This window comes from Echeneis naucrates, chromosome 8, assembly GCF_900963305.1.
Source record: "Echeneis naucrates chromosome 8, fEcheNa1.1, whole genome shotgun sequence".
Lineage (NCBI taxonomy): Eukaryota > Metazoa > Chordata > Actinopteri > Carangiformes > Echeneidae > Echeneis > Echeneis naucrates.
In genome coordinates this window covers 3,705,580-3,725,194 of record NC_042518.1, presented here as the reverse complement: position 1 = coordinate 3,725,194, position 19,615 = coordinate 3,705,580, and the positions used below count along the sequence as shown (strand labels likewise).

At 43.8% G+C, this 19,615-nt stretch overlaps 2 protein-coding genes across 4 annotated transcripts; both read left to right on the top strand.

Annotated features, from left to right (window-relative positions):
* Nucleotides 1-2,734, top strand: phospho1 (phosphoethanolamine/phosphocholine phosphatase 1). 3 transcript variants are annotated; one of them, XM_029508608.1, is made up of 3 exons: nucleotides 1-220; nucleotides 505-628; nucleotides 945-2,734. In XM_029508608.1, exon 3 carries the CDS (start codon nucleotides 1,073-1,075, stop codon nucleotides 1,925-1,927), a length of 855 nt encoding a protein of 284 aa, XP_029364468.1. In that variant the 5' UTR covers nucleotides 1-220; nucleotides 505-628; nucleotides 945-1,072; the 3' UTR covers nucleotides 1,928-2,734. The 3 variants fall into 3 exon arrangements, with proteins under 3 accessions (XP_029364468.1, XP_029364469.1, XP_029364470.1); XM_029508609.1 differs by having other exon boundaries at nucleotides 3-133; XM_029508610.1 differs by having other exon boundaries at nucleotides 6-220; nucleotides 1,122-2,734.
* A 921-nt stretch (nucleotides 2,735-3,655) lies between these two features.
* eftud2 (elongation factor Tu GTP binding domain containing 2) lies at nucleotides 3,656-15,003 on the top strand. Its single transcript, XM_029507817.1, has 28 exons — nucleotides 3,656-3,790; nucleotides 4,397-4,512; nucleotides 4,616-4,778; nucleotides 4,907-4,985; nucleotides 5,116-5,191; nucleotides 5,398-5,463; nucleotides 5,570-5,605; nucleotides 5,724-5,814; nucleotides 5,930-6,012; nucleotides 6,118-6,284; nucleotides 6,479-6,603; nucleotides 6,693-6,756; nucleotides 6,854-6,944; nucleotides 7,035-7,170; nucleotides 7,701-7,828; nucleotides 8,152-8,345; nucleotides 8,438-8,549; nucleotides 8,636-8,776; nucleotides 8,989-9,090; nucleotides 9,236-9,318; nucleotides 9,574-9,660; nucleotides 10,763-10,889; nucleotides 11,128-11,215; nucleotides 11,368-11,486; nucleotides 11,776-11,870; nucleotides 12,217-12,370; nucleotides 14,362-14,469; nucleotides 14,556-15,003. Exons 2-28 carry the CDS (start codon nucleotides 4,408-4,410, stop codon nucleotides 14,649-14,651), a joined length of 2,916 nt encoding a protein of 971 aa, XP_029363677.1. The 5' UTR covers nucleotides 3,656-3,790; nucleotides 4,397-4,407; the 3' UTR covers nucleotides 14,652-15,003.
* The last annotated feature ends 4,612 nt before the right edge of the window (nucleotides 15,004-19,615 follow it).

Sequence of the window (19,615 nt, the reverse complement as noted above, 5' to 3'; positions counted from 1 at the left end):
TCACGTTCGCCACAGCCGCTCCCGTGGTTCACATAAAAATGCTCGTCCCACCGGCCGACCGGCGGAACTCTGGCTGGACTTTCTGCAAGACCGGACCGGATCGGACCGACACTAGGGACCGGGTCCAGCATCGGTGATACATTTATCCTTTTGAATCCAATTTCTAGCCGTGAGATCTCCGCTCTTTATCCACTGTCATGGTTCTACGGGGAACAAGTAGGTTAGTTTTACAGTTGGAGGGTAACAAGTGATCTTGAAATAATCTGTCTGATGAGCAATGTTTAGCTCTGAACTAAAAACTGCCCACACTGCTGCTCTGTTGTTCCAAATGGGAATAAATAACTGACAGTGAACTAATCTCCGGTAAATGTTTGTCATGTAATAAAGATATTTCTGCAGGTTCTCGGTAAACATCATTCTGAACTGCCTTGTTATTAGAGTTCTCGGTAGAGCGACTGGACTTGAGGGCAAGACGCTGACTGTTCCCTGTTTTTCTTCACACAGATAAAAATCAAACAATTTAAAAAAAAACAAAAACAAAAAAAAAAACATCCGCACAGCTGGAAGTCGCCTGACTGGAGCAGGGAAACACGTGAGATCCCCCACTGCTGTCCAAAGAAGGGAAAAGGTAAACGCAGGCCAAAGCTTAGCACTCTGAAAGTCAGGGTTTGTGTTTTTTATTTATTTTTCTGTGAGATAGGCTATATTTGCTTGCTTCCAGCAGTCTGCATGCACACAATCATTTCACCTCCACAGCTCTGCAGGGAGAAATGAGCTGCAGAGGCTGCTGCCTCATCTTGAGCCAAAAGTGCCGCTGGTTGGCTGTGTTATCGGTTTCTTTTGAATCTGTTGCCTATTTCTTATCTCAAATCTGTATTTTGGTTTTGTTTTACCTCCACCCCAACCCCCGCCTCCTCGGCCATTTATGCATGAACGTCTCCCAGGGAGCTCCCCGGTAGCCTCCACCGCACCGCGGCCCGCCTGGCGTGGGATGCTGCAGAGTGGGAGAACGGGAGAGGAGATTTGGTGCCACTTTGCAGCAGTAGCTATAAGAGTTGTGGCATAGTCAGTCATGGGGGATTCAATCTTCAACTGCTGTTATGTCCCACCCCACCCCCCAGGAGAGCAGGAACCCCGCAGGTCCAGGCGCTCAGAGATCATGGCCTCCCACTCAGCCAGCATCTCCTCCGACAAGCGCTTCCTCATCTTCTTTGACTTTGATGAGACCATCGTGGACGAAACCAGCGACGACATGGTGGTCCAGGCCGCCCCGGGTCAGTACCTGCCGGACTGGCTGAAGGACACCTACCAGCCGGGCCGCTACAACGAGTACATGCAGCGCGTCCTGGCCTACCTGTCGGAGCAGGGCGTGACGGAGAGCGACATCCGAGGCGTCATGGAGAAGATGCCGGCCACCCCCGGCATGCTCGCCCTCTTCCAGTTCCTCCGCAACCGGCCCCCGCAGGACTTCGAGGTGGTGCTGGTGTCCGACGCCAACACCTTCTTCGTGGAGTCCTGGCTCCGGCGCAACGGGGTCCGCCAGCTCTTCCACCGGATCTTCACCAACCCGGCCACCTTCAACAAGGACGGGCGTCTGGTGCTGAAGCCCTTCCACTCCCACGACTGCGCCCGGTGCCCCGACAACATGTGCAAGCAGGCGGTCCTCAGGGACTATGTGGTCCGCAGGACGCAGGAGCGGGGCCGCCCCTACCAGAGGGTTTTCTACGTGGGGGACGGAGCCAACGACTTCTGCCCTGCGCTGGCCCTCGGCCCCCGGGACGTGGCCTTCCCCAGGCGGGACTTCCCCATGCACCGGCTCATCACGGAGACCCACGAAGCCATGCCAGGGGAGTTCAAGGCGGTCACGGTGCCATGGGTGAGCGCGGAGGAGGTGGTGCAGCGGCTGAGGAGGCTGGTGGCCGAATAGATGGAGGGCAGGGGGGGGGGGGGTCACACAAACAGAGCAGTCGGTTAAGGGGCCTGTTGACAGTTTCAGTCATATATTCTCAGGTGAAACTATTAACGCTTGGGGCAATAAAATCATTCACTGTCTGAAAAAAGGGGGACTGTTGGCCTCAGCCAAGCCTCTCATGTTTTGGTCTACAGTTCCCTCCAAAAGCACAAACTCACTTCATCATCAGCAGGTGATTAGTGATTATGGAGACCTGCCAACTTCAGCCAAACTGAGGAAATTAACAATGAATCCACTGCTTTGTTATAAATAGTATTTAGGCTAAAGGACATTGCTTTAAAGTCATTTGCATAACAAATATCCTTCAGTGGGATAGATGCATATTTAAAAGCATTCTTCGTGGTTTTAAGATTTAAACTGGGCCAGTAAGGAAATCCCTGTAAGTAGGCTAATAACCTTTATAGCAATATTTAAAAATCCAATGGACACTTGTCAACCAAGCAACTGGTTGTTCTTGAGTTACAGATAGAAGTGTTTTCTTACAAATTGCACTTGATGATAAATTAAAGTGTCAATAAACGAAGTCCTTCTGTCATATGATGACAATGGAAGTTTCAATAGCTCTATAAAATGTGCAAATGAAAAGAGAACATAAGAAAAAATGTTTATACATGTCTGTCTGCGAATATAATATGTCAATCCTTGTTTTTAAGAATGTGTGTCTTTGACTTGTTTAGCAGTTTGTTGTGTTTATTGTTGTGTAGGCCAGGCCTACATAAAAAAAAAAAAACAAAAAAAAAAAACAAAACCAAAACTTATCACCAGCAGGAATAAAGCCATCAACTGAAACTGTCTGTCTGATTTTTGTCATCAAACCTCCTCACCATGTGACCATTACACACTTAACCTAATTATCCCATTGAACTAAATTAAACAAATTTTCTATTTAAACACTGGACTTAATAAAACTGCTGCCTATTTTTTTCTACATCTTTGAAACTAAAATATTAGCACACAGAAGTGATGTTTTTGAAAAACATGATTAACATTTTTCACTATTCTAATTTAAAGCCCTTTTAAGTAACAGAGAAACTCAGGTTTTCCTGAGTTTTTGTTAACTGGGATCTCTCCTGGGTAAGTTTCTGTCCCTGAAAATAAGTAAAAACCACATTAAACAATGGTTCAAGTTTCTGTAATGTTAATCGTTTTTGCATGCTTTTATAAGGCTCTGGGGCTGAGGGTTTATTCAGTAGGGATAACCACACAGATCTTTATTGGCCTTATCTGGTGAGGCACTTTCACCTTTCCGTTGTAATAAAACTATTCACGAGCCTTTGGAGCCATCTGATGGTCATCGAAAAAAGTACACCTAAGAAAGAAACGGAAACAGTTCAAATAGTAATGACATTTAAATTGTGACACGTGGAAGTATTAATTACTAATAACTAAATAATGACTGATGCATTATTTGAGTCGACTGTTTCCTCCTGTACAATGTCACGTGTCCTTTAGTTCCAGCGACGTTACTGACGTCTTCATAAAAAAAAAAAAAGAATTAACATTCAAAGAAATTTCTTAAAGCGTTTATGCTTCAGATATTGTATTTGCTGCTTATTACTTCTACAATCAACTATTCATCTCATTAGTTCAGTGAGAGCGCTGCCATCGGTCAGCCTGCAGTGCCCCATCTCCACCGGAGGGGGCCAGTAAAGAGTTTAATTTAGATCAGTAGAAGAAGAAGAAGCCGGAAGTAGTATCCCATGCGCATGGCGCTATTTGGGAAATTATTTATCTTCTGAATAATACAGCTCCGACTTTTTCTAAAAAAAATCTTCTTCTGAAAATATTGCTTCTGGACTAATTGATACCAGAGTGCAGGTAAGTTAACTTTTTGTTTGTCGTAAGTAGTAACTCGGTGCTTTTAGTTAGCTTAGCCGCTACAGAGCAACGTATCCGTAACGTCGCTAACGGGTCATTCATTGCTTAGCTCGTTAGCATGTTAGCTTTTGGTTAAGTGATGGCATCGCCAAAATGGATTAAAATTATGAATAAAACCGAATATTTGCCTAAATGTTCCTTTGAATTAGAATCATATTGTAGTAAAAGAAGCAGCCAAGTGAAGGTCGATCAGAGTTCATATTTGCTACCAGTTAGCGTTAGCGTTAGCTTTGGTGGGAAGGAAACTTGCTAACGTCAGTCATCACCGGCATCCGATAAATAGCCAACATGTATTTTGTGTTTTGTTTCTAAGAAGTGGCAAAAGTTGCTTGAGACTACAGACTAACTCAACAACACTTAGTTCTACAATATTTATGTATTTTGATATAACACAAAAGTTTAAAGGTTCAGGAATCCTCCAACACATAAAATAAATGAAGATTGTATAATTTTATTGGGCTACAATGTCAGATCATTGCACCTGAGTGATGTACTCCATCTATATCTACAAACATGAAAACTTAAATCCTAATCCTTTTCTCTCAGGTCTCTACAAGATGGAGGCTGATCTGTATGATGAGTTTGGTAATTACATCGGCCCAGAGCTGGACTCTGACGATGATGAAGACGATCTGGATGCAGAGGACAGAGATGTTGATGAGGTACTCTTCAAATTCACTGCCAACAGTTATTACTAAGTATTACATGCCTGTTTAATATGTGCTCACGCACTATGTTAATATTAATGTTCTTTTCGATTTGCAGGGAGATGATGACGATGATGATGAACCAGCGGATGCTGATGACGATGTCCCGGGCATGGAAGTGGTCCTGCATGAGGACAAAAAGTATTACCCTACTGCAGAGGAGGTTTATGGGCCTGAGGTGGAAACTATAGTCCAGGAGGAAGACACGCAGCCTCTTACAGGTTGGTGACAAACGTATTTACAACATGTATTTGAGGAATCATGTTGTATGATAGGTATTAAAACAGCTAAAACCAAAAGATGCTGTAGGTAAACACAAAAATAATGTTTTGTTTTTTTTTTTCTCCAGAGCCCATCATCAAGCCTGTAAAGAACAAGCAGTTCACCCTGATGGAGCAAGAGTTACCTGCCACTACTTATGATATGGAGTAAGGACACATGGTTTCCTGTGTAGTTTGTGTATAAATTTGAATATTCAGACGTTGATCCAGAATGTAGCATAAAGTGTACTTGCCATGTGTTGTTTCAAGTTGTGACATTTCTCCTCTCCTTTGGCAGGTTTCTCGCAGATCTGATGGACGGCCCTGAGCTGATCCGTAACGTTACCCTTTGTGGTCACCTTCACCATGGAAAGGTTAGAGTCAGCTTCATGCTGCTGCTTCTGGCTCAGTTTCTCTTTTAGCCATGTGTCCAGTCAGGTTTGTATTGTGGCAGTTGGCCAAAGAGAGCATGTGATCCTAAGATGAAAATTAAAGGAGCAGGGGGATGTTCTGGAGCATATGCTAATAACATGGCATACGTGTCTCATTGGGATCTAATGGATTTGTTTATTCCCTGCAGACCTGCTTTGTGGACTGTCTGATTGAACAGACACACCCAGAGATCAGGAAGAGAGATGATGTGGATGTGAGTGCTCTATACAATCATTTAATAAAACTTTCCTGTGTTACACACTTATTGTTTATATGATAGATGAGATTAATCAGATTTTTATTTATTTCAACTTTTCCAGCTCAGATACACAGACATCCTTTTCACAGAACAAGAGGTAAGAGTTTTGTCAGGCAATTCTAAATATAGCAGGAGGTCCACACCAGAATCGACTTGAATTTGACAGCTCTAGTTTGCCTTTTGAAGTTGACTTTTGTCTTGTGCTTTTTCTGTAGAGGGGAGTGGGTATCAAGAGCACCCCTGTCACGATGGTCCTGCCAGACTCCAGGGGAAAATCTTATCTTTTCAACATCATGGATACACCAGGTATTGTCCTCTGATTGGATGCTTTGTTTTGAGGTTTTGTTTTATAATACAACGTAAACATTAAAAAAAAAAAACATACCTGAATATGATGTAAAATCTCATGTTTCTCTCCAAGGCCATGTGAACTTCTCTGACGAGGTCACGTCCAGCATCCGGATCTCAGATGGCGTTGTTCTCTTCATAGATGCAGCAGAAGGAGTGAGTTGGCTTTTATTCTTTCTTCTTCTTCTTTTTTTCCCAATTTTGAGCTCCTACACCGATCAGCCTTTCATCTAACATCAACCTTTGTGCATCACTGCCCAGGTGATGTTGAATACAGAGCGTCTGATCAAACACGCTGTTCAGGAGCGTATGGCCATCACCATCTGCATCAACAAGGTGGACCGGCTGATTGTGGAGCTCAAACTGCCTCCCACAGATGCTTATTATAAACTGCGCCATATTGTGGATGAGGTCAATGGTTTGCTCAGGTAATACTGAAAACCATTCAACCCACTTTGATAAACTGTTTTTTGAAAGGCTACATATGAGATTGTTGTGTAATTACAGTTTAAAAAAAAAAAAAAAAAAACTACATCTTGTCAATACATAACAATGTTCACAGGAAAATACCAATGTCCATCATGGTTACAGTTGGTGATGAGTAATTTCAATTCCCTTTCAGCACATACTCCACAGATGAGAACCTGGTGGTGTCTCCTCTCCTTGGAAATGTGTGCTTTGCCAGCTCTCAGTACAGCATCTGCTTCACGCTGGGGTCATTTGCAAAGATCTACTCAGACACCTATGGCAAGGCGACTCTCCATCATATAAACATCAACATGGACTGCAGCATCTTCTTTATCTCATGCTGTGCACTTTTTTGTTTGTGTTTACAGGTGACATCAACTATAATGAGTTCGCCAAGAGACTCTGGGGAGATATATATTTCAATCCCAAAACGTGAGTAAGAAAGAGAGCAACTGATGCTGAGCCACCTTCTCTTCCGTCCTCTTAACAACTTCCTGTCCACTGTTTTTCTACTCTTCTGTCTTCTCAGCCGCAAGTTCACAAAGAAAGCTCCCAGCAGTAACTCTCAGCGCAGCTTTGTGGAATTTGTTCTGGAGCCCCTCTACAAGATCCTATCACAGGTTAGAAATCATCCTCTAATGTGCAGTGAAAGCTAGCCCAGTACTCTTGGGGCCCCCATCAGATTTATGGGTAAATCCTCTTTTGTCTAGGTGGTCGGGGATGTGGACACTTCTCTCCCCCGAGTTCTGGATGAGCTGGGGATCCACCTGACTAAAGAGGAGCTGAAGCTGAACATTCGACCCCTGCTGAGACTGGTCTGCAACCGTTTCTTTGGTGAATTTACAGGTATGGCTTCATTTGTAGATGCCGATATTGTTTCTTTTATTTCAACTAATTTTGTTTTACTCTTCACATCACAAAGTCTGGCATGATGTCAGGGATTACATAGATCCCCCACTGGACGGACATTTTATTTCCAAAAAGCTTCATGCTCTGTTCCACTTTCCCCTTCTATCATAACCAAAACATAATAGATTCAAGACTATTTGAATAATTAAACAAATCAAGGAGAATATACTTAAAAATTCTGATAAAATGTCATCTTTTGTACCTAATTGTGTGTTTTATCAAATACCAAAAGGACAGGGTTTTAGTTTATACCATTTTTTTTTTTAATAAAAACTTGATCAATTGGACAACAAAACTTGATCTTTTAATTCTATGTAAATGTGATGTTAATAATAATAATAGAGTTGTATAAATTGATGTAATGTACTGTGCCTCTCTTACCTTTCTGCCTATGATTAGCTTTCTAATCTGGAGATTAATGGTCATGCTTTAGTAAACATGATAAATCAACCATGTCTTCCCTCCAGGCTTTGTCGACATGTGTGTACAGCACATCCCATCACCACAAGAGGGGGCAAGGAACAAGATAGAGCACACCTACACAGGCGGTCTAGACTCAGACCTGGGGGAGGCCATGGCAGAATGCGACCCTGATGTAAGCGTCACAGACAGAGCACAAATCTCCTGTTTATGGCTGTTTTACTGCTACAACCTGCAGCTTGTTTCTACAGGAAGTCAAAAATGTCTTTTCAGCACATCAAGATACTGGCTGTTTTTATTGGCTTGGAGTGAGCAAGTTATTAAATTTACCAAGTGAACACAATGCTGGACATTGATCACTGTTTCCACTTTAATCCAGACCAGTCTGTTTTTCTTTTGGTTGGTTTGTTTGGTATTATTTGGTTGTAAGACTTTCCTGTCTGATTTCTTCTCTCTCTCTCGGCTCGCTCCTGCTCACCTCATGTCTCTCGCCCTCAGGGCCCTTTGATGTGCCACACCACTAAGATGTACAGCACTGAGGACGGGGTCCAGTTTCATGCGTTTGGCAGGGTGCTGAGCGGGACCATTCAGGCTGGTCAGCCCGTCAAGGTTCTCGGAGAGAACTACACCCTCGAAGATGAGGAGGACTCCCAAGTCTGCACCGTTGGCCGTCTTTGGATCTCTGTTGCCAGGTACCATTCAAGGGTTTGGTTTTTTAAGTTCGCAGATTTGAAGACCAATAATTGTTTGAACCAAATTGTGATATGCCCCTTAATATTTATAGATACCAAATCGAAGTGAACCGAGTACCTGCTGGTAACTGGGTCCTCATCGAAGGCTGCGACCAGCCGATTGTCAAAACCGCCACAATCACAGAGCCAAGAGGCAACGAAGAAGTGAGTCACAAGAGAGTGATATCGATGAGAGCCTAAAAACACTTTTGAAGAAAAAGCATGTTAAATTTTTTCACTTCCTCTGCCAGGCTCAGATTTTCAGGCCACTGAAGTTCAACACTGCATCAGTGATCAAAATCGCAGTGGAGCCCGTGAACCCATCAGAGCTTCCCAAAATGTTGGATGGGCTGAGGAAGGTCAACAAGAGCTATCCATCCCTAACCACAAAGGTACATCAGTCAACTCTCTGAGGAAGCTGTGAAGTGTTTTTCAAAATGGGCACAGACCTGAAGACATTTGGAAAGGTTGCAGTTCTCCCTCACGTAAAAAGGAAAATGATGAAAGCCGTGACTGCAACAAAGCAAATAAAAGAATAATTAAGTAATTTCTCCAATAATAATTGCAATTTACCTTTTTATCTGTGCGTGTCTTTGCCTCTCAGGTGGAGGAATCTGGGGAGCATGTCATCTTAGGTACAGGGGAGCTCTACCTGGACTGCGTCATGCACGACCTGCGCAAGATGTACTCTGAGATCGACATTAAAGTACGTTTTCTTGACCTGGTCATGTTGTGTTACTCAACAGTGTTTATTTTAAGTGACACTGATTCAGTGTAGTCTCAGTTTAGCTATAAAAACTGTTTTGGGTTGTTTTTTTTTTTTTTGTAACTTCACTCATCTTCATCCATAGGTTGCAGATCCAGTTGTGACTTTCTGTGAAACGGTTGTGGAAACATCGTCTCTCAAGTGTTTTGCTGAAACGCCGAACAAAAAGTGTGTATTCAACATTTTTTGATATGAGTGTAGTTCAGAGTTTAATATAGCTTGAAGCTCACAGCTTTGTAATAATGTTTCTAACATGATCTGCTTCATTTTTAAACTGTTAGTCTGGATGATGTGTTTCTTGTTGAGAGCTGAGTTTGTGCACTTAGAGATCAGTTGGGCGTTGTCTGCCAGTCCCTCCCTCTAGCCGAGTGTCTCCCTCACTCAGACTGTGTGTGATTGACAGCTGTGTGATGTGATTGACAGGAATAAGATCACTATGATTGCGGAGCCCTTGGAGAAAGGACTGGCTGAGGACATTGAGAATGAAGTGGTGCAGATCACTTGGAACAGGTATAATGTAGCCTCGCAAACTTTCCAAAGTTTAATTGATTCCTTAATTAATTGAAGTGATGCAACGTGCCTATAGATTCTACACATTTTAATATTTTATTATCTTTTAATTCCTCCATCATTCAGAGCCGAACTGAGCCATCATTTATTCTCATTTATGCTTCGTTTAGCAGTGATAAATGAGCAGGCATACAAGAATGACGATGATTGGTTCTTAAATTAATCATTGTCATTAAAGAAGGTAGAAGGAATATAGAAATGGCCAGAGCTGAAATAGTCGTTTAAAAGGTGCAATTACTGGAGCAGAGGCCAATAATCCTTTTCAAATCCTGAACTGTGGTACCCGATTGTCTTCATCTTTTCATGAACTGTGTCTCACTCATGTCAACCATCACTTTTAATTTTTATTGCAACCAGTTTAATTTTAAGCAGTGATAACCATGTGCTGCATTTTGATATCAGCGTGTTAACCCTGGTCTTTTTATAATTATTCATTTTTATTCCATTTGTGTCTCGCCTGCTGGGTTTTGTTAACTGAGAGATAAAATGAGCAACAGCAGGCTGCAAACCCATTGAGACGGTCAGCTGCATTCAAGATAATTCTAAGGCTATATTCATTACTAATGCGTCTCTGCTTAAATCCTGTGAAATAAATGCAGAGCATTTCTGTATTTGTATGTCGGAGCAAGGTGAAGGAGAACTTGTACATTATAACAAATATGTGCGTATTAAAAACGGCCCTCGAAGTATTGATTAGTTCACTCCCTGCAATTGAATCCGGCACTAAAAGCATGCATAAATTTCTCTGTCCGGGTGACATGAAGAGCACGCACGTGTGTCTCTTCTGCTCTGCTGTCAAGACACGACTCATCTGTGAGACCATCTGGACCCAGCGGTGCCAGCATTGAGTGGTGGTGGCAGAGTGACATACTTCACACAGCATTAAACTGAACCTTCGCTCTTCTCCTCCTCTTCCATTAACCCTGTTGGCCCCTGATCAACCAATCTCCTTAATGTTCCCACTAACACAATGTATATATAAAAAAAAAACAACAACAAAAAAAACCCACTTTCAACTAGCGGTTGTTCTTTTTCCTGTCAGGAAGAAACTGGGGGAATTTTTCCAGACAAAGTACGACTGGGATCTGCTGGCTGCCAGGTCCATCTGGGCCTTTGGACCCGACACCACGGGACCAAACATCCTTGTAGATGATACACTCCCTTCTGAGGTGAGTTTATGTGCCAGGCAGGTAGAAACAGGTCTGCTGAAGTCATCTGTTTGGGTGTTGGTTTATTTAGTGTGCGTTCTCCAAAGATTTATTCATTAGTTATTTTACTTGTAGATTATGTTCATTATAACATCAGAGTCCAAGGTGACATTTAAAAATAATAATTGCAGGTTTATTACATCGGATTGGTTCAACTGTTTTTGTGCCGAACTGTCAACGTGCTTTTTCTCCTCTGTAGGTGGACAAAGCTCTGCTCGGGTCAGTCAAAGACAGCATTGTTCAGGGCTTCCAGTGGGGCACCAGGGAAGGACCTCTGTGTGATGAGCGTGAGTTTTAGGCTATAATAAACCTCTGCACTGTAATTTCCTCTTTTCCAAAACGACTGGCCCAGCGCATGTTGAGAGTAGGGAAGGAAAACATGTTTTTTCCTCAGCGTCAGTGATGTGTTACCAAAGCTTGGTGTTTGTGTTGCCCTCAGCTATCAGAAATGTCAAGTTTAAGATCCTGGATGCAGTCATTGCTCAGGAGCCGCTGCACAGAGGAGGAGGCCAGGTCATCCCTACAGCCAGGAGGGTGGTGTACTCTGCTTTCCTCATGGTGAGCCCTCCCCTGACTTCCTCAGCCTCTTTTCTGCCATTGGCTTCTCCAGGCCTCATTCATCCTCACCTTCTTTAATGTTCCATTACTTTGATTACAGCTTAGGATTTTGCTGACTGGCAATATTTTTAATTGTGGTCCGATAACATTCTTCTGACATGATTTTGGCCTCATGCCTCATCTCCTTCACCGCTCCCATCATAAATCCATGGGTCAGCTGTCTGTGGGATCACCTTAGCATGTCTGTAGCCTTTGTACCCTTAAATGCAAAGCCTCCCCTTTGTTCCAGGCTACGCCAAGGTTGATGGAGCCCTATTACTTTGTGGAGGTTCAGGCTCCGGCTGATTGTGTATCTGCGGTCTACACAGTGCTGGCAAGAAGGAGGTTGGTCCATTCTCATTATCCCGATGTTACGCTCCTATAAGCCAAGGCAGAGTAAATATATGAACTTCCTAATGAGCACTTAACTTGGTAATTGATGAATTCTTAGAGCCAAAAACAATCTTTGACTCCACTGTGAATATTTTCTTGGTCTTTTCGTGACTAAATTAAAGCTCTTTGGCTTTTTGTTCCTCACTGAAAAAATTGGCAATTTCAAAACATCAGCTTCAGTTATGAGAAACTTTGATGCAGATTCAGTTTAGTTGAAGAAATAATCAGATTAATGCATTATAGCATCATGTTTATATAAAAATATCTGAGATGTTTTGTTTTTTTTTTCCCCTATCAGGGGTCATGTCACCCAGGATGCACCCATCCCAGGGTCTCCCCTTTACACCATCAAGGCTTTCATCCCAGCCATCGACTCCTTTGGCTTTGAGACCGACCTTCGCACACACACACAGGGACAGGCCTTCGCTCTGTCTGTGTTCCACCACTGGCAGGTAACATTTTCTAGACACAGAAAGTTGATCAATGAAAACAAGTTAAATCCTGCTTTAATTGTACCGTAGCTTCACACAATCAAAGCAGCTCCCGAGGAGTTTAGAGATGCTTCTTGGCCATCGAAATGATTTGTTTAAGTGTGAAGCTTCTTTTAATGCTGAGACAGAAAAGCAGCTTTATCATTCAGATTGTCAGGCCTCCTGTCACAGATCAGAAGCAGATGGAACGATAAGTATTTCACTCCTACGCAAGATCAGAGGAAGTGCTATGATTTTTGAAGCGTTCACCAGAGATTCATTCAAATCATCTCTCGTGTCGGATAAAAAAGCTCGCTGCTAACACTCGCCGGCCTGCATCATCTGCATGACAACTGGTGCTGCGGGGATTTAGCTGAATTGCACATTTGTTTTTCAAACTAGAAAAAGAAATGAACAGCTCCGTTCAGATGGGAAATCTGATATTTTGTAAAAGGTGGGATTTGTTCTCCTCCTATCATCTCTGCGCGCGCGCGCACACACACACACGTGCACTCTCATGCACACGTCTGTCACTTCAATTAAACTGCTTTGGAGTAGAGCAGTAGAGTAGAGTGTTGAGTCATTGAGTTTTAAATGTAACGTGTCTCCCTCTTTGAGTGTTTGTGTCTGCACTCTGCAGAGCTGTGTCAGTAAAAACTATCTCTACTTAGTGTAGATTAATATTTCACTGCAGTGTCCGTTCATCTGAGAAGAAATTACAGCGTTCATAGGTTTAAATGCAAATGTTTATCCTCCTAACTGCAGTTTTAACACACTGAGGTGAGAATGCAAGCGTGACACATGGGGATTGAACATGAATTATTTATATTTCATGAAAGAAAGAAACACACGGGGGAAAAAGTGTTTGACAGTTTTTGATTTAACACAACCACAGGATGGTTCTCAGTAATGCTGTGTGTAAAATTTATTATTCTGTCAGTGTATTTGTTGTTGTGGGGTTTTAAAAATCCCAAATGGTGAAGTAACAATAATAGTGCTCTGATTTCCCCCGGGGTGGTTGCTAAATTTTACTTTGAAATTGGTCTTTCAATTCTGGCTCCCTGTCACAAAGAACTCCGATCGCTATAATTTATTTTAAAATGTCCAGGGGTCGAGCACAAATCACATTATCCATCTGACCCCAAATAAATTTATACAGAGCAGCTATGGTCTTTGCCTAATACATTTACCCCCCTGAATCCTTCACTATGGTCTGGACTCCCACAGAAATGACTCCTGTTAGCACATTTTAATTTAACAGCCCCAGAAATGAACAATATCACAGGAGTTCCTGAACTATATTGTTTGTCCAATTAAACCCAAAGGGCTAAATTATGCCCCCCTCATTTGGCTGATTATGCACTGCCAGTATTGGCATGCAAATGTTCCTGTTAGACTCTCTTCCATCTGTTGATTGGGCTCCAGCCACTCCATTGATTATTTTTTTTCCACTTTTCCTCTTTCCCCAGGGCTCCAAATTATTTGGTTCCTCTACCTGACTTATTTCAGATTCAACATTCCTCGTGCTCCTTTTCCTTTTTCCTTTGCATTCAGAGGAATGTGTCATAAATCCATAATATCCAACAAGGTCACTTCATGAAGGTCACACTGTGAGCTACTTAGGATAATGGATCCAGTGAGCCATTTCACGTCTTATAAGTCAACCTGCTAACGTTGCTCTGGTGCCGTGTTGGTCACCGAGTGACGGAGTGACAGCGCTCGCGCTTGGCTTTTTCCATCACACTGATGGACGCGGTCCTGACTCAGTAACAAAGGGACAGACTTGCAACTGAATCATATATTTCACGAGAGGTGAGGGTGACTACCAGAAGTGTCAACGCAGCTTGTTGGAGCTCAGCATTTGATCCATGCGTCACGATTGTCAGCCAGTTCGCAGATTGCACACGTCTGGATACGAGCGGGGACATTTCCGTTAGATTCTCCTCCATTTTAACTGTTGTGTTTCGGCTCAGATTGTACCTGGTGATCCCCTGGACAAGAGTATCGTGATCAGGCCTCTCGAGCCGCAGCCTGCCCCTCACCTGGCCAGAGAGTTCATGATCAAGACCCGAAGGCGCAAGGTGGGCCTCATGTCTGCCTGTACATCAAGCGATCCTGCTGCTGTTGTTGGTGTTCGCTTGACTGACGTCCTTTCGTTGTTCTGCAGGGTCTGAGTGAAGATGTGAGCATCAGCAAGTTCTTCGACGATCCCATGTTGTTGGAGCTGGCCAAACAGGACGTGGTGCTCAACTACCCCATGTGAGACTGTCACACGAGGAAACCTCCTCGAGTCACAGCAAACAGCTACAACATATGAGCCGTTTCACGCGGTGGTTTTGAGGTTTTTGTAGATCCAGGTTACACAAACCAACCACTTTAAAGGCTTTTTGGCTGCAGTCTGTCTTTAGAGGATGAAAACCTCAGAAACACACAGGACTTACTGGTCTTGTTTCAGCTGTAATTCGTTTGCAGAATCTTGTATTTTTATTTTTTACTTGTACAAATGATCAATGTTTCTTGTAGAATAAGACGATAGGGAAGCTTTTTAAAAAAAAACAAACAAAAACTAATTCGATGTCAATGATCTGGTGTATGTGTGAATAAAATATGTCATTCATAAACAGTCTTGTACTTCCCAGTGATTTGGGTGAAAGCTTGTGTAGTTGAGGTGTAAATGTAATTAGTCTGTTAAGAAGCTTGAGTGTAGTGGCAGTAATTTGGAGCTTTTGCTGTTGTGGTGAGTGATCAGTGTGTCTGGTTGGGACGCTGCGTGGGTGCTGACTGATGGACAGACTGCAGGATGGTTGGAGGCAGGCGGAGAGCAAGTAAAGGTTAACAGTCACACGGCCGAGAAAGATAAAATGATGTTGGAGTGAAGCGTCAGAGAAGAAGGCAATAAGACCTCGTTTTTCACCCCCGAGTTCGATGGAAATGAAACGCCGGCTGTTGAACCTTCCTAAGTGCAGTTGGCGCTTCTGCTCTAAAATAATGAGACAAATGGGACTCTAAATTAATGTGAGGCTGATCTCCAATGTATTTACTGCCACAATAATTAACTACCAGTGACGACGGGCTGGCAGCACAGTACGCACGTCCCAACAAACTGAGCCAGTTGTGTCAGACGAAATACACAACACTAATAGTTCAAATGTAACTTCGCACAGGCTGTGTGAGCAAGCTGAAGATTAAAGATCAACAAATTCAACTTCTTAAAGAATAACAAACGTGCTCCAAACAAATTTGGAGTCTGTTGGGTGTTAATGAGGGAACATAGAGCCATTATTTCACTGAAAATGTCGCAACATAAAGTGGCTTTATCGTTCCTCACGTGACAGTCATTACACTATTTGTTCTAATGTATGAATGAATCCAACTGGGTGAGTATGTTTTGCTCATGTCACCAAAACACCAACTTGACATTTGTTTACTCATCATGAATTTAATTTAACTAATTTCACGAACTTTCTCGGATGACTACAACTTTGTGTTACGTGTCTAAGATGCAAACTTAATCAGCGCAGCAGTAGAGAGCGAACTCAAATGAAACTCTGATGGCATTTGTATTTACTTTTGATGTGCAGCATGGTTCAAGGCCTGGAGTCTTTTCTGTTTGTGGTTGTTCTCCTGTTCTCCCTGTCAGTGTGTGTTCCCTCCAGATTCTCCAATTTCCAGACATGCCAGTTTAGTTCATTGTTGACTTAAATGTGAGACAGTTTGGTATGTTCCTGTATCTTCATGTCAGCCTGGTGATAAACATGTCCCGGATGTTCCAGGACATACTCCGCCCCAGCCTCAATGTCAGCTGGGATTGCCTCCAGCCACTTCCTGACCTTGAGCAGATGAGAAGTAAAGATGATGGATTATACTGTGAAAGGTGGGATCTGTCGTAATGGGTATGAAATCCAGCTGCTGCTCTCTGTGGAAGAGGAACCCCCCCACTGTCGTCCCTGTCCAGGTCAGCAGGTGAAACTCCGGACTTTTATCCTGAGAGGATAATCAGTGCAAAGAGCAGTGTTCACCGCTAGATGGATGGAGTTTCATCACACCTTCAGAAGACTTTCCTGTCTGATGGACTCAGTGCCGCATCACTCATCGCTGACAGCCTCCTGCCCCCCAACAGTCCTGGAGGTGTAGTGGAGACGGGGAAGGTAAGAGCAGAGACATGAAGTCAGAAATGTCTTGAGCTGCGTTGACATTCGAACTGAATGTCAGTCCTGTCCTGTGAGACGAGGGATTTCTTTATTTCAGCAGACGTGGGTAGATGGTGCCCTTTTCCGACGCTTGCAGGAAGGAGAGCTGAGGAGATTTGGGGAGCCGCTGCGGACAGGAACGCAACATCAGGAAGAGGTGAGTGCAGGTGTTTGCTGCTTTGGAGGCCTCTGTGCATGTGCTAAGTCAATGTGCTCTCAGATGTCACGGTCCCATCACGCCGCCCTTGTGCTGGCGTGAGCCGGGTTCGTGCCCGGCCCCCGGTGATGAGACGGATGGCAGCACTTCTTGCCGGTCTGAACACAAGGCCCTGGAGCACTTGATACAATCTGTGGTCCCTGTGCTAAATATAGGCCGCAAAGAGACTCTAGCCCCCCCCCATTCCTCTTCCTTCTGCAGGACACGGCCTTTTCCTCTGCTTCTCCATCTGCTCTCAACCCACCTCATCAGTCACCTTCTCCTGCAATGAATCTGCCCCCCCCCCTTCATTCCTTTCCCTCATCTTGTCCTGTCTCTGCAACTACACATCTCTCTGCGATGTGTCTGTGACTCAATCACACTTGTCTCTTCCTGCTAATGTCACAAACATTTTCGTCTGCAACATCCATCCTCAAGTAGAGAGCTAGCGGCACGAAGAGTCAAGTGAGGCAATTTCATATTGACACTCCGCTTGTAGTGCAGAAGCGGCCTCTAAAAACAAATCATGAGCAGATCTACAGGCACAGTGATGAAGGTTGAGTCATCCTCCACACAGCGGCTGCAGACACTAAACACTGACCATGAGAAGGAAAACCCCAAAGACACACAAGAGGATGCAAAAGTGACCACACAAAAAATTACCTCAGACGCACAACACATACAAAAATATACAAACTCAGTGTTGCAATATAATAAAGATGAAAACGTAAACAAAACAAAACATCAGGCACAAAGTTACAACACACAATCTGACCACAAAGAATAGCTTCATTGTATGTAGCTGTTTTTTTTTTAGCTTCATTGTGTCTTAATTCTTTTTAGCGGTCAATGGCAGCTATTTATTATTATTATTATTATTATTATATTTTTATCTGCTGTTTTTTATTTGGGATTCATAAATGAAACAGTGTGCACAGTAATGCCCGGCAGGTTGGTGACAAAGGTCTGTCAAGGTCAGAGCTGTGAGCGCACACGCATACACACACAAGACCCATAACCGCTCAATGGTGGCTCCTGTATCCTGGGGCACCTGAAGGACCCACAACACTGAATCCCTCTCCAATCACAGACGGGATCCAAAGATCCAGAGGTCAACCTGCACACGTACAGGGGACAGTCAGGATGTGGGGAAGCGGGGATCGTCCTTTTTTGGCGCAATCAAGCTCCAAACTCAAAACTGCTCCAGCTCTGCACACCTTGGAATTATTCACATCATTTTTTACTGATCTCTGAGCAGGAGGCTCCTCCGACGCACTTCCTCTGAATATGCTTTGAGGCCTGGAGGTGAAAACTTGTCATTTCTGTCACGGATCACCAGACTGTGTCGCTTCAGCTTCCATCCAAAAGGCTAAACTCATCAAATCTGCCCTTTATTCAATCTGTGTGGACCAGAACAACTGCGGACTCAGTGCTGCAGCTTCAGGAGGGCCTGAGAAGAAACCACCCCATTATCACTTTCCTTTTCTTCTCTAGTTTTACTTTTTATAGTATTTCATTACTAAAAATTGGATTTAACTCACTACCTTACATAAAGCACTTGAAACTCCTGTGTTCAAAAGCTAATTTCATAAAATATATATATATATATATATATATATATATATATATATATATAAGGTGAACCATATCAACGCTTTTGATTGAGAATTAAAAACATTGTGATGCAGCTCCAAATCGTTAAAATATGTGATCATGTAATTCTAACGAACAAGGCTTCGTTGGAAATACTGACACACAAACACAAAGAGAAGCTTCTGCTTTAAACATTTGCCTTAATTGGCCTTTTTCTCTCAGGCAGATGTTTATGTACTCCAGAGGTTTGTGACCTGTCGGGTGCGCGCACTGTCAAACACGCGTACGCGCAACATCCAGCCTCCGCGCCGCTCCGCTGCAAAGACCGAGTCCGTCCGGGAAGCTCCAAGCCGGAGAGACCCCCGATCCGCCGGTGTCACGTCGGCGTGTGTGGCGCATCCGAGACCGGTCCAGAGAAATAAGAAGCAGGGATCCGGTCCAGTCCGGGGATGAGGGACCCGAAAGACAATACCGGAGCCAACCGGCACATGTGAGCCACCGACGCATTTTCTTCTTATTTTATTTATTTTTTTTTTTTCATCGCCTAATTTTCCGGCCCGCAAACGCAGATATGAACAAACCGGCTCTCAGGGTTTGGTTTTAATCAGCAGATGAACCTGTTCTTGGCAGGAGGAGCAGCTCCGGTCCGAGCCAACATGACCAGACTATTGTCTCCCGTCGCTGTAACGGAACGGGCCCGCAGCAGGAATTTTGGCACCGGTTTTACGCAGCAGACCACATAGTTTGACCCTCGTCGCTCCCGGATCGAAGGCGGAGGCGGCTCGGCTGATCATGGACACGGACAAAGACGGCTCACACACCCCGCAGTGATGCTGTGTGACACAGAATAAAAACACATCGAGTGTTCACACCCTCCCGGTCCCTCACAAAGAAGCGGAGCAGACAATCATCGGCGGACCTCAAGTTTGGACCTCACCAAGTCCAAAACCACCTTCCCCTCCCGACACAAAGGACCATCTTATATCTTAAAGCATCTTCACAGACTCGCATAGCGGTAAGAATCACTTTATTGATCCCCTCTCTTCTGTTATTTGCTCTTCATTTCCTTTATTTATTAATTGGCTCCAATGGGGCTAATTTGTCACCCAACGGAAGCCACAAAGACGCGCCACTGGGCACCATAACGCACAGCACGGAGGGGATTCATCCCCGTTCGGCGCTTTTGTTTGAATTTGCTCGGTTTCCTCCACCTAGAAGCCCTCCAGGCTGTGAGCAACAAGAGGACCA